The 22,499-nt window shown below is 42.0% G+C and overlaps 2 protein-coding genes across 2 annotated transcripts; both read right to left on the bottom strand.

Moving 5' to 3' along the window:
- Window positions 1–5,596: 5,596 nt before the first annotated feature.
- LOC120291798 (proline-rich protein 36-like) lies at window positions 5,597–6,130 on the bottom strand. The gene has a single exon (XM_039309540.1). The coding sequence runs from the start codon at window positions 6,128–6,130 to the stop codon at window positions 5,597–5,599; it is 534 nt and encodes a 177-aa protein (XP_039165474.1).
- A 5,557-nt stretch (window positions 6,131–11,687) lies between these two features.
- LOC104437115 (UDP-glycosyltransferase 88B1) lies at window positions 11,688–13,607 on the bottom strand. Its single transcript, XM_010049999.3, is given in 5 exon segments — window positions 11,688–12,199; window positions 12,202–12,427; window positions 12,429–12,484; window positions 12,487–12,743; window positions 12,746–13,607. Coding segments are annotated over 5 exon segments (1,443 nt in total). The 5' UTR covers window positions 13,461–13,607; the 3' UTR covers window positions 11,688–12,010.
- Between the last annotated feature and the right edge of the window lie 8,892 nt (window positions 13,608–22,499).

Below are 22,499 nucleotides of genomic sequence, written 5' to 3'. Positions count from 1 at the left end.
ACACTATCAATTTGACTAATGAAAAAAATTGACGTGATATTTTTATTATTTTTATTAAATTCTATATTAAAAATAGATTAAAAACTAAAAAAACTAAAATTTAATTAAAGAAACAAAACTAAAAGAAAAAAAAAAAGAGAATGACAAGCCGGTGGCATTTCAATCAGCCATCGTCGGAAAGGGTGGAGCCCTAGCTAGGCTCGGGTGAAGGCACCTAAATTTGAATGATGCTTGCTCGATCATCGCTCGCTTAGGGCAAGGCCTTGCGGGCTTGGGCGAGCCTTGTTGCCCCTCACCTAGGGTTGGCGAGGCTCACCCAAATCTAGTGAGCCTCCTTAGCTCGAGCGAGCCACGATGTTGCCCTCATGAATGTTGGGTGAGTATTCTTCTCTTTGAAGTGGCTTGTTGCTTTCTCCTTGGAAGCTTAAGTATGCCAAATGCATGAAACTTGGTCACAAGCAAATTATTCAACACTTGTTTGCCCTTCGTAGTATGATTCGACCCATGACCCTTGTTCGACTTTCGGCGAGGATTGGCTTGCCTCCTAGCTTACTATATCTTGGTTTGGACTTAGATTTTGGTACGTTTCGGATGAGATCCACATCATCAAGACTAAAGTACCTTTGGATTGGTATATGTTTGGAGCACTCGATAAAGGGCTCCTCTCTCTGTCTGACATGCTTGAACTTTCTTTTTGAACACTTTGGGGCCATGAGTTTGCATCAAGGAAATCGGAACATGATGTGTGTACTCGGTTTGTTCAACTTGGCATTTAAGGCCCTATTTGGTAACCATCCAAACGGGGGCCAAATTCGATTCTTTGTTCACGAGAATCGGTTTGGGCCTAGAATCCCCGAGAACAAATTGGGAGTGAAATCAAGAATAAAAAAAAAAGTTGATTCTTGTTTCGGGAATAAATTTGAGAATCAAAATCAACAACTATTCTTCTTCCCTTCGGCCATCTCGCGATCGCCGTCCACCATCGCTCGCCGCTGTCCCGCAGCCCACTTTGCGCCAATCGCTGTCCGCCGGCCCAACGAGCTCTCGGAGGCTCGCCAAGCTAGGGCAAGGAAGGTCCGGCGAGCTCGCCGAGTCAAGCCCGGCCAGGAAGGCTCGGCCTCCCAGATCTCGGCGGGTCGAGCCTTGCCGGTGGCCGGGCGAGGCCTCGCCCGGCCCGACAAGGTCGGCCTAGCCACCGGCGAGCCTCGCTCGACTGGGGCGGGGCTCGCCGACGAGCCGCGACGCTCCCGGTGAGGTTGTCGGCCACAAGAAGATGAAGAAGAAGAAGAAGAAGAAGAATAGGAGAAAAAGGAAAAAGAAAAAAGAAAAAAAGGAATTATTTAAAAATTAAAAGAAATTGATTTGGAAAAGTAATTAATGAGCATAGTACCAAACGCAATTCTATTCCGGAATCGAAATTTTGGACAATTACCAAACGGCTTAAAATGCTTAAAGTCGGTTCCTAGGAACAAAATAAAAAAGAATCACTTCGATCGGAATCTACTCCCGAGAACGAATCGTTACCAAACACGCCCTAAGTATCTACTAACTCAATTCTTTTTACCTAGCGGTACAACTTGGAACAAATCGTCATGTAACATTCTTGAAAATGACTGAATTTTCCCATAAATCATGTAATGCAATTTTTACATTGAAGAGATAAATTATCTTAAAAACTACTATTCGACATCTCAAAACTATTCACCGCATCAAATCACTATGGCCTAAAACCCATCCGGTGAAAAATTTTGAAAATGTCCTTTGGGGTCGATTTTGGGTCCATGGGCCCAAAAACCCTATTGGCCTAAAACACAATTAAGGCTGTAAAGATACTTGCTTTACTGAATAAATATGTTTTTTTAATCTAATATTGCAAGTACTTTAAACATGGCACCAAAGCATTCAGAAGTTACGATTAAAATTGTTTTCTATTACCCAAATTTCAATATCGATCATTTAAAAAGTTTATCCCATTCTCACAATTCCACAACATGATTTCTTGGATTTTCTCAATACTTACGTAATTTCTAGAAATCAATAGATAATTTGAATATCTTTTCAAATTGAGAAAATTTACATGAGATAGTGCATTCGCCGCTGATACGGCATTGCAATCTGATGACGGGATGGATTGGATGGCCTCGTGGACCAGGTTGGTTTTCCAAAATTTTAATTCCTAGATTTCCTTTTTCAAGTGCTCATACCTCTTTCTAGAGAGCATCAAATTGTCTAACTTTGGTGTTCATGGGAAGCTCTCATAAATTAGAGTAATAATGCCACAATCTACCCTATAACTTTCTAGAGAAATACATTTCTTGGTGACAAATATGCTTACTCATTGGTCCGCAACTTCAACTTTGCAAACGCATATCTTTTGAACGAGGCATCGAAATCATGTACCCTCTAGTCCCAAGGGGTTCGCGATGATTGGGGAGTGCTCGGTCATGGCGAAGTGTGCTGTCAAAAAAGTTTGTCGAGCATCGTCGACAAGGACAAGACGGGGGTTAGCAGAAAGCTTGATAAAATCCATAAGGAAGTTTTCAGTTGAGGTACATCAACTACCATCAAGTTAACAATTTTATGATGTTCGGCTAAGTTTGGATGCCTGGTTTATTTTAGCGAATTGCAATAGTCATACTAATCATGGCTAATTAAAACTATTGCTTGGGTAATACAAACATTGAAATAAGGACACCGCAAGTGTTATAACTTTTGTATCCTCACTTGAGCGCCATAACTTTTTTTTACTATTTAAGTGTCATAACTTCTAAAGAACGTTTGATTTGAGTACTATAACTTTCAATTACTAATTTAAATGTAACAACTTTTAAAACCTCCACCCAAATGTTGAAAATTTAACATAGCATGTCACTTATCGTGAACATTTTTAAATAATTATGATAGTTAGATGATTGATCGAAAAGTTATATACACTTGAGTGATTGAAAAAAAGTTATTGTACTCAAATGAAATAAATGCTGAATATAAATTATGGCATTCAAATGATTAGGTCAATTAAATTCCAATGCATCGATGACTTTTTCACGCTCTTGATGGATACCTATGCACTTTGTTGCGACCTCGGCATAAATAATGGGTACGACCTTCGTCATCCGCTCATTGAGAAGCAACAAACCGTAAATTATCCATATGATATCATTCGACGGCACCCAAACGTGGCCAAATAAGGGCCGTTCCTAAAAATATCAAGAACCATCGCGATAGCATAATGACAAGATTATTGTAATTGCGGTCCATAATAATACATCGGATTTAGCAATATAGTCAAAATGCCTTTTTTTTTTTTTCCATACCCGCTTTCATTTCAACGTGAACCCAATCCCACCAACCAAACCAGAACACATGTCGTGTGAAATGTAGTTTAAGAATTAAATCAAAAATGGGGTAGACGCAAAGGATCAAATCCCATTATTATTTTTCTAGTTACTAGAATGTTTTCTAGGGTTTCGAGCATGCCCTCCATAGATATTTCCTTGGACCTATTGCAGCTTAGCCTTTGACCACTTGCAGCGTATTTGTTTTTCTTTTTTAAAAAAAAAACCACACAAAGAAGAGAAAAAGACAAAAAAACAAAAAACAAAAAAGAAATGATGGAAAAAGGCAAAAGCTCAACCCACGTTCCATGACTGTACTAAGGCTGCGTTTGGGAGTGGCATTTGCAAGCCACTTTGAACCCCCAAAGCTCTTTGGGCTAATTTGTTGGTGTTTGGTAAAAATTTCCAAACCCCATTTGGGAAATGCCAAGCATTAAGACTGAAAGCCCAAGGCGGGTGGGGGCTGCCTTGGGCTTTCAGCCTTCTCGGCATCTTTGGTGAGCTTAAATAAAAAATTTCCTTCCCAAATTGTCCCCGTTGATTTTCGTTTTTCCCTTTTTACCCCGATTGTTCATCTTCTTCTTCTTTCTTCTTCGTGAGCGGTTGCCGACGAAGGGCACCGTGCGCCCGCCACGCCGACCCGCCGCACCACGACCTCCGCCACGGCCGCGCGACCCTTCGGCGAGGTCGCGTGACCCCACTCGAGAGGTCGCCGCGGGTCGCGACCGCGACCCATTTGGTCGCGAGATCTAGTCGCCGGCCGTGACCTTTGCGCTGCGACCAGATGGGTCGCCAACCGCGACCTTCGCGGAGGTCGCGACGCAGATCTGCGTCGCCACCGTGCGGGCGACCTCCGCGAAGGTCGCGACCTTGTATTTGTGACCAAATGGGTCGCCGACCGCGACCTTCGCAGAGGTCGCGATGCAAATATGGTAGCGACCAGATCTGCGTCGCGGCCATGCCGGGCGACCTCCGCGGAGGTCGCGACCGCACGCGACCCATCAAGTCGTAGATTTGGTCGCGACCACGCTGGCCGCAACCTTCACGCGCAACCAGATGGGTCGCCGGCGACCTCTGCGGCGCGGTGGGTCGCACAATAGCGGGGCGAGGGTCGCCGCGACCCTCGCCGGATTGCCTACCCTTGGCCGGCGGTGACCGGTGAAGCCCTTGGCCGGCGATAACCGACGAAGCCTTGCCCGGCCAACGTTCTTTTTTTTTAATAATAAAAGTATTTTACAAATTTAATTTACCCAAACACTATTTTGCACAAAGATATTTCACAATGGACTTTCACAAATAAATTTACCAAACACACATTGCATTTTGAAAACACCTTTTACTCAAAGGCCTTTACATTTTCTCAATGACTTTTCCCAAAAGCCTTCCCAAACGCACCCTAACTCGGCCAATGCGGCCCGAGCCGACCAGCGGGGACTCGGTCTTTGCTCGCGCTTCTTGCTTGAGATGCGCATCCGCTCCCCGATGGCCTCACCCTCCGGCCCCATCGGTCCCCTCGGACCCGCCGCTCCACCTCCGCCGCGCTCACCGACCGCTCCTCCTCGCCGCCTCCTCCATCGGCGGTGCGACCCTCATCGCCTCCACCATGAACACCCGGTTCGCCGCCGCTCCGCGTAGAGCGGCCACGCGATCATCGGCACCCCGCGCACACCTCGAGCACCGAGTTCCACCCGCAGTGGGTCACGAACCCGCCCGTCGCACCGTGGTTCCCTGCTTGCCACTGCGGGGCCCACGACTTCACGACGAAGCCCCTACCCGCGGTCCGCCAGCAGGAACCCCTCCGGAGCGGGCGCGGCTCCGCCGTGGAGACGGCCTTATGGCCCTTGCCGGTGGCGGGCTCCGACCACCAATAGGAACCGATGGCCGCTCCTCTCGAGCCTCGTCGCTATCTCCTTGATTGCTCACGGAAAACACCCCGAGGCTCCCGAAGCTCGGGAACACGACGCTTCCTCTTTTGCGAGTCCAACCATGTCAAGCACTCCGGCTTGTCGTTACAGGCCGCCACCGCTCCGGCTTTTTCCGCCATCCCCGCTCGAGACCGGGGCCCGATGCGCAAAGCGGAGGGGTCGGCCCGTCGGGCACACCTTTGCCATCCCGGATGGCTTTCACGGCTTCCTCCTCGAGCTTCTCCAACGTGTTCATTATAATCCGGACGCCATCAGCATGTTCGTCGCGCTCTCCAGAAGAGCTCGTAGGCCCGTGTCGTTGCGGTCTTGCAACAGTTCGCCGATGTCGGAAGGCAGCTACGGCGGCACGCCGGGGAAGCGGAGGACGGTGCCGGTGGCGAGGTCCTTCAAGCTTTTGGTGGTGGTCCTGTGGAGGACGGGCAAGCCGAGGAAGGCCGTCAAGCTGTTCCCGACGAGCTGAAGAAGTAGTAGCGGGGATGCGAGGCGCGCGCGACCAACGGGCGTTGGTGCAAGAAGTCGATGACGAGGGCCCGGACGCGGTGGGTCTCGGAGATGGAGACGAGGGGCGCGGTGGACGTCGGGGTTGTTGAGGCGGAGGAGCTCGAGGGCGAGGGTCTCGAGATGCGGGGAGGTGGTGGAGTAGTCGGGAGGAGGGAGGTGGGAGGCGGTGGTGGAAGGTGATGGAAGGGTGGGCGGCGGAGACGGCGGCGATGTAGGAGGAGATGGAGCCGCCTTCGTAGGCTTGGCTGGGGAGGAGGACGTGGATGGAGAGGTAAGGTTGGCGGGCGAGGAGGAGCTTGCCCAGCCCACCATGGGCGTCGGGTGGCCGATGGCGGTGCAGAATACTGGAACCACCGCCTGCTCCTCCATGATGGGTGGTTGTGGTGATCGGCGGGTTGGGAAATTCTCGAGAGAAATGTGCTCTTTTGGTCAAGTGTAAGCAGATGTATATTACATGTCAAAAAAGCAGATGAATTTATCGTTGAATTTAGGTTGACCGGGTCAGACCTGTTTCTTGTCTATATGTTTAAAAAAATAAATTCGGATCTTTTAAGAAGTCTTTCAGTTTATAGAGGGATATGTTGCCTAAAAGTTTATTACGCCTCCTAAAATTTATATATATATAATCAAGTTCAAATTTATTAAATTGATGCAATATAGTCCTTGTGTTAACATTAGGGGTGATTGGATCTAGTGTGGATAGATTTAAGACTTGGATCACATACCTAATCCTATTATAATCGGTTCCTCATTTTTGGACTATATACTCGATTTTATTTACACCGAACCCTGTTTTGGGATCATTCTTTTTTTCAATCCGATGTGTAGAGTCAATCCTATTTTCATTGGAATATGTTTTGTAAGCGCTGATATCCTATATAGTTTGAATTTTACATTAATACGCAATAAAATAATGTAATCTTCTTAATTTGCATTGAAACATTAAACGTGTGTAATTAATAAGTACATAATTTTTTTTTGACTAAACGAAAATTAAGGACTCATAAGATTAATTATCATAAATAAAAATCATAAGGCAAAGTAAAAATTCTATGATTGTGGAGTGATTTTATTTGTCTATCGTGGCTTTGCAAACTAATTCAAAGTTTAATAGAAGACAACCGGAAGCAAATTTTCAGAGTGATTTCTTGGTTTCCTCCCATGACTGTGGACCAGTGGTGCCAAAATGGTCAATAAAGTGGCAATCATTCTTGGATAAAAATGACTCACAATGCTTCTTCTTTCTCGTATTTCCTTAGCATTTCTCTCTCTCTCTCTCTCTCTCTCCAAATGCACTCTTCAAGGTTTCCTTGTGTTCCCACAACTACCACGGCCATTTTCAACCTCCTAACCCTAACCCTCTCGCTCCTCCCCCTATCCCTTTGCTACACCTCCTGCAGGCCCATCCCCGCCTTCTACCCTCCGCCATTGACGACGGCTGCAGCTCCCGAGCTTCCGCCGCATGCTCTCCTACAACGCCTCCGACCTCTTCTTTGCCACCCTCTTTGGCACCTACAAGGTCTAGCCCATCGACTATGCCAAGCAAAAGGTCGTCGTCTTCAACCTGCCATGTTAGCCAAAATCCTTAAAAAACGTAAACTTTCCACCAATTTGACAAGAAATCCAGCTCGAGAAAACATCCCCAAGAAAAAAAGTAAACCCAGCTTCAATTCGAGAGAAAATTCTAGAAAACCAAGGAAATTTGCAAGCTTATGGATGAGGTCTTCATTGTTGATGAGACGAAATAGAGTGATCGTGAGTTGGCGATGGATGGTACGATCGTGAGCCAACGAGAGAAGGAAGCGAGAGGAAAAATACCGTTTTAATATTAGAAATCACGTTAAAAAAGATAGAGTTCTAAACTTTTGAGCTTACAAAACCGGTTCTCAATCCGATTCCCAAATAGGTCCTGTCGATTCGGTTCTTAGGTGGGTATTCACTCGAAACCGTGGACCAGACTAGTTCAAATTGGTTTCAAATTTTGGGAATTGGTTCTCAAATCGGTTTTAATGGGAATCGAATCTGGACCTGTTTTCTAGGTGGGACGATTTGGTTCTTGGGTAGACCTAGTCCAGCTACACATCCCGATTAACATTGTCAATTTGACTAATAAAAAAACTGCGGTGACATTTTTATTATTTTTATTAAATTCTTTATTAAAATTAGATTAAAAACTAAAAAAAAAAAAACTAAAATTTTATTTAAGAAACGAAACTATAAAAAAAAAAAAAAAGAGAACGACAAAGCTAATGGCATTTCCATTGGCCATTGTCGAAAAAGTGGAACCCTAACTAGGCTCGGGTGAAGGCACCTAAATTTGGATGATGCTTGCTCAATCATCGCTCGCCTTGGGCAAGGCCTTACGGGCTTGGGAGAGGCCTTGTTGGCCCTCGCCTAGGGTTGGTGAATGGGTGAGCCTCGTCAGCCCTGAGCGAGCCTTGATGTCGCCCTCATGAATGTAGGGTGAGTATTTTGCTCTTTGAAGTGGCTTGTTGCTTTCTTCTTGGAAGCTTAAGTATGCCAAATGCATGAAACTTGGCCATGAGCAAATTATTCAACACTTGTTCGCCCTTCAAGAAGATATGATTCGACCCATGACCCTTGTTCTAGCTTTTGGCGAGGATTGGCACACTGCCTCCTAGCTTACTATCTTGGTCTGGACTTAGGTTTTGGTATGTTTCGGATGAGATCCTTATGATTAAGATTAAGGTGTACTGGACTGGTATATGTTTGGAGCACCCGATAAAGGGCTCCTCTCTCTCTCTGTCTGACATACTTAAACTTTCTTTTCGAACACTTTAGGGCCATGAATTCGCATCAAGGAAATCGAACATGATGTGCACTTGATTTGTTCGACTTGGCATTTAAGTGTCTACTAACTCAATTCTTTTTACCAAGGAGTACAACTTGGAACAAATCATCATGTAACATTCTTGAAAATGACAGAATTTTCCCATAAATCATGTAATGCAATTTTTACATTGAAGAGATAAATTATCTTAAAAACTACTATTCAACATCTCAAAACTATTCACCTAATCAAATCATTATGGCCTAAAACCCATCCAGTGAAATTTTTTGAAAATGTCCTCTAGGGCCGATTTTGGGTCCATGGGCCCAAAAACCCTATTGGCCCAAAACACAATTAAGGCTATATACCGTTTTTACTAATTAAATATGTTTTTTTAATCTAATATTGCAAGTACTTTAAACATGGCACCAAAGCATTCAGAAGTTACAATTAAAATTGTTTTCTACTACCCAAATTTCAATATTGATCATTTAAAAAAGTTTATCCCATTCTCACAATTCCACAACATGATTTTTAATGGCGTCAACAATATTAAACAGCTCTTTAGTGAGGAGTTCAAGTAATTTTATATTGTTCTTTAATAACTTAGATTTTTAATGTCTTTTACGGTATCAATAATTATAATTTACCAATGAGGAAAATGTTTTTTGAGAAATCCTCACGACGTCCAAAAAGGCATAAACAGCTCCTTATGGCATTATCCTCTTAGTCTTTAATTTGCCAAAATCGAAAGAAACAACTTCTCCGCTCATCACTTGATACTCGCCTCGCTCGCTTTGGGTCACTCGTGCCACTTGCCACTTAATGCTTGTTTGGCTGTTGTTTTCCGATCGATATTCGATGCTCGTTCTGTCAATGCTCACCCCACTTGACCCTCATCGTTTGCCTTTTTAGCTGACCTCGCTCATCATCGAATCCATTGAGTCAAGTATGGTCCTCGATTGTCATTTTAAGAAGTATAAAAAATGAAATAAAAAATTATTTGTTGGTCTTGAGTTGACTCAAAACCAAACTGAACTCATTGGGTTAGTTTGGTCCTCAATCACTTTTTTCAGGAGTACAAAATATAAAATATAAAATTATTGGTTGGTCTTGAGTTGACCAAACCGGACTGAACCCAATGGGTCAGTTCGGTTCTCACTGCTTTTTAAGAAGCACAAAAATAAAATAAAAATTATTGATTGGTCACGGGTTGACCCCAGAATCGAACCGACCCATTGGGTGGGTTTGGGTGGGTCCGGTCCTCACCCCAAGCTCAATAGGATCGGTCTTTGGTCCTAAAAATTGAGGACCAGCCTTTGTGTGGATTGGTCCTAGGGTTAGGGGCGGACCGACCCAAGCGGGACCATGCTTACCTCTAGGTAGACGCAAATAATCAAATCCCATTATTGTTTGTCTAGTTACTTGAATTTTTTTCTAGGGTTTCGAGCGTGCCCTCCATACATATTATCCGGGCCTATCGTAGCTCGGCCTTTGACCACTTGCGAGTTTTTTTTTTTTTTTTTTTTTTTAAAACCACACAAAGAAGAGAAAAAGACCAAAAGAAAAGAAAAGAAAAGAAAAGAAAAAGAAACGATGGAAAAAAGCAAAAGCTTAAGTGATGCTCCATAACCGTACTAACTCAACCAACGCGACTTGAGCTGACCTACCAGGACTCGGTGCTACTGCGTTTCTTTCTTAAATTTGTATACTTGCTTTACGATTAAATATGATTTTTTTAATCTATTATTGCAAGTACTTTAAACATGGCACCAAAGCATTCAAAGGTTACAACTAAAAATTTTTTTACTACCCAAATTTGGATATCGATCATTTAAAAAGTTTATCCCATTCTCACAATTCGACAACATGATTTCTTGGATTTTTCAAGACTTATGTAATTTCTAGAAATGAACAGAAAATTTGAATATCTTTTCAAATTAAGAAAACTTACATACCTCTGATTTCACTCTTGAAAAACGGTGTTGCAATCTGATGAGGAGATGGACTGGACGGCCCTATGGACCAAGTTGGTTTTCCAAAATTTTAGTTCCTAGGTTGCCTTTTTCAAGCACGATATTTCTATCTAGAGAGCATCAAATTGTCTAACTTGGTGTCCATGGGAAGCTCTCATAGATTAGAGCAAGAATGCCACAATCTTCTACCCCATAACTTTCTAGAGAAATACATTTGTTGGTGACAAGTATGCTTACACATTGGTCAGCGACTTCAACTTTGCAAAAGCATATCTTTTGAAGGAGGCGTCGAAATCATGTGGCCCCTAATCCCAAGGGGTTCACGATGATTGGGGGAGCGCCTGGTGATGCTAGAGGTGTCGTTGGAAGTTTATCGAGCATCGCGGACAAGGGCAAGACGGGGGTTAGTAGAAATCTTGATAAAATCCATAAGGAAGTTCTCGGTTGAAGTACATCACCTACCATCAAGTTAACGATTTTATAATGTTCGGCTAAGTTTGGATGCCTCGTTTATTTCAATCAATTGCAATAATCATACTAATCATGGCTAATTTAAACTATTGCTTGGGTAACACAAATATCGAAATAAGGACATAACAAGTGTTATAACTTTTGTATCCTCACTTGAGCGCCATAATCTTTTTATTATCACTTAAATGTCACAACTTCTAAAAAACATTTCATCTAAGTGCCATAACTTTCATTTAGTCATTTAAATGTAAAAACTTTCGAAAACATTTACCAAAATGCTGAAAATCCAATGTAACATGTCACTTATTGTGAACATTTTTAAATAATTATGATAGTTAAGGTGATTGATTGAAAAATTATATAATATTTAAATGATCGAAAAAAAAAATTATTTGCATTGGAATGAACATTGAATATAAATTAGGACATTCAAATGATTTGCGGACATTTAGATTCCGGAGCACCGATGACTTTTTCACGCTCCTGATGGTTACCTATGCACTTTGTCACGACCTTGGCATAAATAATGCATATGACCTTCGTCATTCACTCACTAAAACGCAACAAACCATAAATTATCCACATGACATCATTCGACGGCGCTGTGGCGAAATAAGGGCCGTTTGTAACCATCTCGATAGCATAACGACAAGATTATTGTAATTGCGGTCCCTAATAATACATCGGCTTTAACAATATAGTCAAAATGCTTTCTTTTCTTTCATACCCCGGGATTACATGTCATTAGCGAACCGACCCCCACCAACCAAACCAGAACACATGTCCCGTGAAATGTAGTTTAAGAATTAAATCAAAAAAGGGATCGGTGCAAAGGATCAAATCCCATTATTATTTTTCTAGTTACTAGAATTTTCTCTAGGGTTTCGAGCGTGCCCTCATTGCAGCTTAGCGTTTGACCACTTGCAGCGTTTTTTTTTTTTTTTTTTTTTTTCAAAAGCACACAAAGAAGAGAAAAAGATTAAAAAAAAAAACGATAGAAAAGGCAAAAGCTCAAGCGATGTTCCATGACTGTACTAACTCAGCCAACGCGACCTGAGCCGACCCGCCGGGATTCAGTGCTGCCTGCGCTTCTTGCTTGAGATGCTGCATCCGCTCCCTGATGGCCTCGCCCTCCCGCCCCATCAGCCCTCGGACCCGCTGCTCCACCTCCGCCGCGCTCACCGACCGCTCCTCCCCACCACCTCCTCCATCGGCAGCGCGACCCTCATCGCCTCCACCATGAACACCCGGTTCTGCCGCTGCTCCGCGTAGAGCGGCCACGCGATCATCGGCACCCCCGCGCACACGGCCTCGAGCACCGAGTTCCACCCGCAGTGGGTCACGAACCCGCCCGTGGCGCCGTGGTGCAGCACCGCCACCTGCGGGGCCCACGACTTCACGACGAAGCCTCTCCCGCGGTCCGCTCTAAAACCCCTCCGGGAGAAGCGCGCCCAGGTCCGGCTCCGCCGTGGAGACGGCCTTATGGCCTTGCCGGTGACCGGGCTCCGGACCACCCATAGGAACCGGTGGCCGCTCCTCTCGAGCCCCGTCGCTATCTCCTTCAGCTGCTCGGCGGAGAAGACCCCGAGGCTCCCGAAGCTCAAGAACACGACGCTTCCTCTCGGCTGCGAGTCCAACCATGTCAAGCACTCCGGCTTGTCGTTGCCTGGGCCGCCGCCGCTCCCGGCTTTTCCGCCATCCCCGCTCGAGACCAGGGGCCCGATGCAGTAAAGCGGAGGGTCGGCCCGTCGGGCACGCATTTGCCGTCCCGGATGACTTTCACGGTTTCCTCCTCGAGTTTCTCCAACGTGTTCAATATAATCCCGGACGCCATCAGCATGTTCGTTGCGCTCTCCAGCAAGAGCTCGTAGGCCCGGTCGTTGCGGTCTTGCACCAGTTCGGGGATGTCGGAAGGCAGCAACCGCGGCGCGCCGGGGAAGCGGAGGACGGTGTCAGTGTCGAGGTCCTTCAAGCTTTTGGTGGTGGTCCTGTGGAGGACGGGCAAGCTGAGGAAGACGGTCAAGCCGCCCCCCGAGGAGCTGAAGAAGTAGTAGCATGGGATGCCGAGGTCGCGCGCGACCGACAGGGCGTTGGTGCAGAAGAAGTCGATGACGAGGGCCCGGACGCGGTGGGTCTCGGAGATGGAGACGAGGGCGCGGTGGACGTTGGGGTTGTTGAGGCGGAGGAGCTCGAGGGCGAGGGTCTCGAGGTGCGGGGAGGTGGTGGAGTAGTCGGGAGGGAGGGAGGTGGGAGGCAGGTGGTGGAAGGTGATGGAAGGGTGGGTGGCGGAGACGGCGGCGATGTAGGAGGAGATGGAGCCGCCTTCGTAGGCTTGGTTGGGGAGGAGGACGTGGATGGAGAGGGAAGGTTGGTGAGTGAGAAGGAGCTTGCCCAGCTCCACCATGGGCGTGAGGTGGCCGATGGCCGGTGCAGAATACAGAACCACCGCCTGCTCCTCCATGATGGGTGGCTTTGGGGATTGGCGGATTGGGAAAATCTTGAGAGGAATGTGCTGTTTTAGTCAAGTGTAAGCAGATGCATTTTATAAGGAATGCTGAAAGTTGAATTTAGTTTGCAGGCCAGACCTGTTTCTTGCGGATCTTTTTAAAAACTAAATTCGGATCTTTTAAAAAGTCTTTCACTTTATAAAAGGAATATGCTCACTAAAAATCATAAAATTTATTATGAGCCTTAAAATTTGTAAAAATTACAATTAAGTCAATTTGTTAACATCATTAATTTGATTAATGAAAAATACTGACGCAACATTTTTATTATTAGTTATTTAAATCTTTATAAATTAGATTAAAAAATAAAAAAAGAATACCAACAATTTTATCAAAGAAACAAAACTAAAAAAAAAAAGAGAATGATAGTCTGGTGGCGCTTCCATCAGCCATCGCCCGAAGGGCCAATGGCCCTAGCTAGGCCTAGGTGAGTGTGCCTAGATTTGAGTGGCGTTGGCCCAATAATCGCCCACTAGGGCGAGGCCTCGTAGGCTCGGGCGAGGCCTCATTGATCCTCACTAACCCCAAGTGAGCATTGGCGTCACCCTTGGTGGCTCGGCAAGGGTCGTTGGCCCTTGCCTAGGGCCCGATAAGGCCTCACCTAGGGTGGGCAATTGTTGCCAATCTTCAATTGATGGTTGGTGTCACTTAGATTTGGGTGCTTGAGCTTGAGCCTAATGAGGATTGTTGGACCTCACCTAGGGTTAGAGAGGCACCACTTAGTCGGATGAGAGCATGTGATCTCCGTAAGCCCCTTTTGTAATGGGTTGCGGTGGCAGAAGGGACTATTCGTGAGCCTTGCCATTTCCTTTTTTAACAATTTTGTTTATATAATAAATTTTAGCTTTTCTTTTTAGTTTTTTTCTAATTAAAAAATGATTTGAATAAAAAATAATAAAAATGCCATGTGGAAAATAGAAATTAATTTAAAAATACAATATCAACATTTTTCGTTAGTTATGTCAATAGTGTTAATGAAAAGATTTTATTACACTTTTTGCAAATTTTAGGATTCAATCATACTTGTGTAACAAGTTTTAGGATTTCTAGTGAACATATTCTTTTATAAAATTATACATAAGAAAGTTAAATTCGGATGCTCTACATTTCAAAGTGTACTTTTATAAAAAAAATTGCCTTTAAAAGGAGGTAATTATAGCATACTTGGTCGGAGTAAAAGGTTTTATACAAACGACTTCTACAATGGTTATTGTAATCTTCAAATCAAAGATGGATAAGATTGTGGACGCGTTTGGTAACATTTGTTCAAAAATTGTTCCGGGAACGGAAATAAAAAAAAAAGTGTTTACGTTGCAGGGAATAATTTTTTACCGTAAAACACGCGTTTGGTAAATTTGTTCTGGGAATAAAAAATGAATAGAAACACGTTTGGTAGATTATATTCTTTTTTGTTTCTTTTTTAAAATTTTTAAAATTTTTATTTTATTTTCATTTTTCCTTTATTTTTTTTTTTTCTTACCGGCAACCAGCCGACGGGGCCGTGTAGCCTCGCCTAGATCAGCGGCGAGGCCGAGCCGCAGCCTCGGCAAGGCTCGGCCTCGCCGGGGGCCGGCGGACAGCTCCGGCGAGGTCGTCTCCCCCTCGACGGTGTCGCCGGCCCTCGACGGCCGATCGCCGGCCATGGCCGAGGGCCAGAACCAGCCAAAGAAAAAGAAGGAGAAAAGAAGAAGAAAAGAGAAGAGAGAAAAGAAGTGTTTCTTCAAAAGTGTTTTGGAACAAGAAATAATTTTTTTTTTTTGTTTCTCATTTCTGTTCTTTTTGTATTCTGAAAATTAAAAATCAGATTTTGAACAAGAATGCAAACAAACGCGTTTACATTTTTTTTGTTCCGAGAACAAAAAAACAAAATTTATGTTTTTAAACAGAAAAAGAAACGAAAACATGCAGCCTCCGTTTGTCTGAAGTTTTTCGGTACTGACCATATTTGCTCTATTTTACGTATTTTACAAGCAAATGGCCATTTGGCTAGGAATGATTTCTACGGACGGATTGAACCTTTATACTTTTTAAATCGAGGTTTATAAACTGAGGAGACTTCTTCGCATGGTCATAGGATATAGTTTGGCATGGAGTGGCTTTTCACTTCGAGATATAGAGCCCCTTCGACTTTTCTCCATCGTTTTTCCAATTTCTACCGACGCCTTTTCAGAATTTAGTGAATGAAGCTGATTTGCACGATGGTCCGGCTGCGAAACACGTGCAAGGAGGAGATTCTCGCTTCATGTGACCTCCAACTTGTTATGGTTAAACTTAGCGTTTTGTACTATATGATTTATATAAAATAGCGACTTATTGTTGTTGTCTTTTTTATTAGTACGCTAATTGACAATCCTTTTTGTTAAAATTTATCAATAGCATGAAAGTCAATTTTAATATATTTGGTAATTGAAATCAAGATTCGATGATGTAATTATAGATCACGTTGAAACTTTGGTAACCACCCTGAAATTCACCATTTTTCAAGCAATGCTGGGGAATTTGCTGTCTGAATGAGTAGTGTAACAAAAAAATATGACATGCAATTTGTGTGAACATTTAAACAGGCATGTCATATTTACCATCTAATAAAAGTATGCTACATCAGTTAACATATCTTATGGATGCATATCTTAAGAATTTAGTATCGTCATCTAGTATTCTTTTTAATGCATCAATTTGAAAATAAGTCCTAAGAACATGAATACAAAGAATTTGAATATTATAAATTTTTCTTTAATCATCAAACCACTAGATATGGTGCAATGAATGGAGTCACGTGAATAGGCTCTTTTGCCTTGGTTGAAGATTTTCCACAGAAGAATTAAATGCCAACAGTTTGTTGGGCCTGTCTTGTCTAATACGTGGATAGCATCGCCGTACAACGTTTCATTATGTCAAGCGGAGTCCTCGATTTGACCAATCGCCAACCACTGAGGCAACCCTACTTGAACATCACTGAAGGAATGGAATGGCCCAAAGCACAAAAAAATCGGACCCAAGTTAAGAACTTTGGGATGTAAATATACCTAGAAACTAGGGAGACCCTGGGGTTGAGGTAGACACCCCATCATTTCTTTGGAAATGATTATCGTTGAATAGTCAGGTACAGTAGCTTATGACCTCCGTAAGCCCCTTTAGTAATGGGTTGCGGTGGCAGAAGCGACTATTCGTGAGCCTTGCCATTTTCTTTTTCACAATTTTATTTATATAATAAATTTTAGCTTTTCTTTTTTTTTTTTTCTAATTAAAAAAATTTGAATAAAAAATAATAACAATGCCATGTGGAAAATAGAAATTAATTTAAAAATACAATGTCAGTATTTTCATTAGTTATATTGACAGTGTTAATGAAAAGATTTCATTGCACTTTTGTAAATTTTATGATTCAATTGCATTTGCGTAACAAGTTTTAGAATTTTTAGTGAACATATTCTTTTATAAAATTATACATAACAAAGTTAAATTCGGATGCTCTACATTTCAGTGTACTTTTATAAAAAAATTACCTTTAAAATGAGGTAATTATAGCATACTTTGTCGGAGTAAAAAGGTTTTATACGAACGACTTCTACAATGGTTATTGTAATCTTCAAATCAAAGATGGGTAAGACTGTGTGTCTGAAGTTTTTCGGTACTGACCATATTTGCTCTATTTCACGTATTTTACAAGCAAATTGCCATTTGGCTAGGAATGATTTCTACGGACGGATTGAACCTTTATACTTTTTAAATCAAGGTTTATATACTGAGGAGACTTCTTCGCATGGTCATAGAATATAGTTTGGCATGGAGTGGCTTTTCACTTCGAGATATAGAGCCCCTTCGACTTTTCTCCATCGTTTTCCAATTTCTACCGACCCTTTTTAGAATTTAGTGAATGAAGCTGATTTGCGCGACGGTCCGGCTGCGAAACACGTGCAAGGAGGAGATTCTCGCTTCATGTGACCTCCAACTTGTTATGGTTAAACTTAGCGTTTTGCACTATATGATTTATATAAAATAGTGACTTATTGTTGTTGCATTTTTTATTAGTACGCTAATTAACAATCCTTTTTGTTAAAAATTATCTATAGCATAAGTCAATTTTTGGTAATTGAAATCAAGATTCGACGATGTAATTATAGATCACGTTGAAACTTTGGTAACCACCCTGAAATTCACCATTTTTCAAGTAATTTTGGGGAATTTGCTGTCTGAATAAGTAGTGTAACAAAAAAATATGACATGCAATTTGTGTGAATATTTAAATAGGCAGGTCATATTTACCATCCAATAAAAGCATGCTACATCATTTAGCATATCTTATGGATGCATATATTAAGAACTTAGTATCGTCCTCTAGTATTCTTTTTAATGCATCAATTTGAAAATAAGTCTTAAGAACATGAATACAAAGAATTTGAACATTATAAATTTTTCTTTAATCATCAAACCACTAGATATGGTGCAATGAACGGAGTCATGTGAGTAGGCCCTTTTGCCTTGGTTGAAGATTTTCCACAGAAGAATTAAATGCCAACAGTTTGTTGGGCCTGTCTTGTCTAATACGTGGATAGCATCGCAGTACAACGTTTCTTTATGTCAAGCGGAGTCCTCGATTTGACCAATCACCAACCACTGAGGCAACCCTACTTGAACATCACTGACGGAATGGAATGGCCCAAAGCACAAAAAAATTGGACCTAAGTTAAGAACCTCGGGATGTAAATATACCTAGAAACTAGGGAGACCCTGGGGGTTGAGGGAGACACCCCATCATTTCTTTGGAAATGATTATCGTTGAATAGTCAGGTATAGTAAGGTTCCGAGTGTTGAATGATAATATGCAATCATAAAATGACACATGCTAGATAGATCCGTGCTTCACAGAGTATCTTCTAATTGACTTATCAACCGGTACTTCCGATTGTCTTTGACAAGGCTGTGTCCTTGATTTGACCGAACACCAGCGACTGAGGCAACGATTCTTGAACCTCACCAATGGGATGGAGTGGCCAAAAGCACAAAAAGACAGAGAGAAAGAAAGAAAACTTCACAGTGACGCAGAACCGTGGTTCAACCGGTCATTCCCATCCAAAGTCCAGCCCGCGATGATCTTTCTTTCTTTCCTGTTGAAAGTTAGGTTGGCTTTCCACTAGAGTTCGCAGTCTTATTTTGGCAAGTTGACCATAGGCCTTGACACATCCGGGTCGAGCACGCCGAAATGATCTGTTAATTTGAGTCCTAAAGTCAAGGTCTAGATTATTGGAGAGGTTAGGAGTTTGATTTCTCATCTTCTTGAGAGATTGGGCCGGAGACGTGTGAGTAAGGGAGCAAGGTTTCGTAACCTACACACAACACATAATGCACGCAGTGACTTGTAAAATAGATAATAGGATAGGACTAGAAAAAAAAAAAAAAAAAAAAACTAGGAAGGGGTACCGAATATGTGCTGGGTGCCATGCCTTAACAATAGAATCGAGTTGAGCCGATTTGACATAATTGAGCACTTGAGTATAACTCAATTAGGATATTTAAACCCTGATATAGGAGGTTTGCTCGAGCTCGATTTTTCCAGCTTGAGCTCGCTTGGATCGGTCTTCAATAATCTCAATTTCAACTCTACTCTCTACTCAGTTAGTTGATATGTGATATAGGGAAATTGAACTTAGTTCACGCTCGTGCTCAGATTCTAGTTTTTCTACCGCTCAACTAGGCTTGTTTTCCAACCAAAAAAGAAAAGAAAAGAAAAAAAGAAGTAACCTAGTCAATTGCTTGAGTCTTGTAAGTATTTTTGGCATTAGCTTGACCAGATTTAAGTACTCGAACCATTCAAGCTCGACTCAATTTCGACAAAATGTCGAGCTAATTTCCAGTGATCTTTGAATAGAACTACTAGTCAAACTCTTGTAGCTTATGGGTAGCTTGACTCGCTTACACCCTAACATAATTTACAAATCTGCTTTTTAACTGCTAACTGAAAACATAATTTTAGTAATTAATGAATATTTACAAATAAATTGAATAAATGTACACTTAACATTATTTTATACATGAATTCCACTAATTAATGAATATATTTACAAATAAATTTAATAAATGTATGCTTAACATTATTTTATACATGAAATCCACCTTTAACCCCATTATATGATTAATGAAACCCACATTGCCCGCCCCCACACCCCCAACCCACACAAACACAAGGTAACTGATCAACTAAGGGTTAGAATGATTTATAACTATTAATTAGGTGGGAAAATGCTACATTTTTTTTTAATTTATCAAGAATGCACGAACTCCATGTCTGAAAAATGTGATCACAACAATAATTGACTGATGTTCCGTGCACATACTATTTTGCTTGGATGAAAGACCTTTTATCACCCTTCCTACCCCCATCAAATACAAAATTACAAAGAATTTTTTTCTTTTTTCACCAAATACAACTAAAATTAACCTTAGGAAAACAAATTAAAACCAAAACCACGAGAAATATCTTTTGGTGACACGACAAATTCTTGGTGACACGACAAATCAATTTATACGAATTTGATGGAGGGCCTATGTAATGTCAGGAGGTCTTAAGACCACACAATTTTAGGGAAGTGAATGTCACTTATCAAGTGTTCCTGCTAGAGAAAGGAAGAATTGAAGTAAAAAAGAAAGGAAAATTGAAGCTGATGCCAAACAATGTCCTTTTGCTGGATCAGTTCGAAGATAACTAATGCCTTTTAATTGCAATCTGTATGATTTACTGCCCACAAAAGGAAAAAACGAGGAAGAGCGATGGAGAAATATATTTGTGCCAAACATCGCAGAGTATAATCACGCGATGCGAAAAAGTTCCTTGCTCGGTAAGAGAAAGCAAGCATAATTATCTGTGTGCAAGAGTCTCTGGCACAGGTCTGGATTTCACCAATTCAAGGGACATTATAAGATGTTTCATAGGTCTCAAAATAGTTGGGACTTTGCTCTCATACATAAGAATTATCAATAGAGAAAAATAAATAAATAGGAACGATTTTATATTTGGGCTAGTTATTATTTGGATTTCCAAGGTCAAAAAGAAATTTAATACGGCGTAGGTTAACTTATTCAAAACATTTTTTTTTCAATGATGAGGAAGCCTACTTTAGTTAGGTAAAATCCCAAATCCGTAAAATACTCCACTTATCTCGTGAATCAGATAAGACGCGAGTCTAAATCTAAGTGAGGGTTCAAAATATGAAATTTATTTATTTATTTATTTATTATTATTATTATTATTATTATTATTTTATAGTATAGAGTATCGAACTTGCACTTTATGTCTGACACACACACAAGGAAAGTCCCAGGGTGTGGTGACCCTGTGGATCCGCTAGAACAACTAGCAAATCGAACATCATGGTCATACACAAAAGCAATGTTGCAGGGAACTGCATTGAAATTTCAGCACAAATATTAGATTTCTCGAATAGTCCTTAGGGAGCTCTCCCACAGCCAACTAAGTCCGGTGTATGCTAAGATAAATGCTTGATATGAAAGGGATGTTGATGGCAGATAAATGATGAATAAGAAAGGCAATCATTCGAGTTACCTATTTAGTAGAAAAATATAAGCTTTGCCTCTAAAACATCTCTTATCGGATCTATTTTGTTCTTTGCTTCTTGTTTAATTTAAATCTTGCGGCTAACGCACTTTGACTCTTTTGATTGAAAGTTTTGGAGGAAAGGGAGGATTTTGGTGAAACCTAGGGTTTAAGGGTTTGGGGTTGAAAATGAATGGATTTGGGGGAAATAGTTTGGATTTGAGGAAAAAATTGAAGTGAAAAGAAAGTGATTTTGCTCTTGGTTTGGAGAAATTTCAAAAGTTAACTAAATGGGCAAGAGGACATGAGGATTACAAGAGAGAGAAGTGTGAATTTCCGTCACTTGCCTAGAAAAGCCCATGGGCTCTGGCCTTTCGCCAAAAGTCCTGATTCGTTTGTCTGGATATCTTCCTCTTTCTTTACATCCTGTAGGAAAATATCCTCGATGTCATTTAGGGCTCGTCAATGCGGAGACTTTGACAATTGTGTCTCGGTGGTTACTTTTCCCATATGGGAAGAGGGAGGTTAAGAGTTTGATTCCTCATCTTCTCAAGGGGTCGGGGGTAGGCACGGTTTAGTTTCAAATATGGGGTTCAACTTTCATACTTTTTACAAAAAGGTAAGGTGAAAAATCTGAAAGTGAGTTGAAAGTTAGGGTATCTTTGATGTCGATGTCAAAGAGTGTTGAGGTCGTTCCACATTAATTATGTAATGGACTGGTGGTTGGTTCATAAATGTGAGGAAATACCTCATTCTTTGAATTAGTTTTGTGATGAGAGAGGTCCAAAACCATCGGAGACCGAGTAGATCACATAGAAATCATACTCTCCATTAGAGTTACCCTCTTCACACCGCTGCTCGAGGAACTTCTTTCTCATCAGGGCCTTTCTTCAAGAAACTAACTCGGTCGAATATGCTTGGCCTATAAGCCTCATGTGTAGGTGTGGGGAGTGGTTGGTAACTAACCTTTCTACCTTGACCAAACTGCCATCTCACTTACAAATTCCTCCTACCTCAATATAGGTGCCTGCTTCGATATCCTGTCAACATCGTTAGCACAACTTGTTCTGTCTTCAAATATAGCCAATGCAATACGGACCACTTTGAGAAAGAGGGTCGGTGTCGACTTCCATTTTTCCTTTTCCTTTGTCATCAATAAACTTAACATTTCCTCGCCGAATTGCTTCCTGAATTGTTTCCCGAAAGCAATAGAGCTAATTGGGTTATGCCTTCATGAATTATGCCCCATGCAATACTTTTTGTATACTAACTCCGTTGAGTCTAGCAATGCAACCTAGGGATGTAAAAGAGGTTGATTCGAAAGCTTCATAGATTTTCGTGCAAAACTTCAAGTTAAACTTGGCAAGCAGGGTTTAATAATGGCAGATGCGAATGCTTCTATCGGATGGATCGAGGCCGAATCTTAGCGAGAAAGTCACTA

The sequence above is a fragment of the Eucalyptus grandis genome, chromosome 3, assembly GCF_016545825.1.
Source record: "Eucalyptus grandis isolate ANBG69807.140 chromosome 3, ASM1654582v1, whole genome shotgun sequence".
NCBI classification, from domain to species: Eukaryota; Viridiplantae; Streptophyta; class Magnoliopsida; order Myrtales; family Myrtaceae; genus Eucalyptus; species Eucalyptus grandis.
Note: the sequence above shows the minus strand (reverse complement) of the source record. Positions and strands in the feature narration are given on the sequence as shown.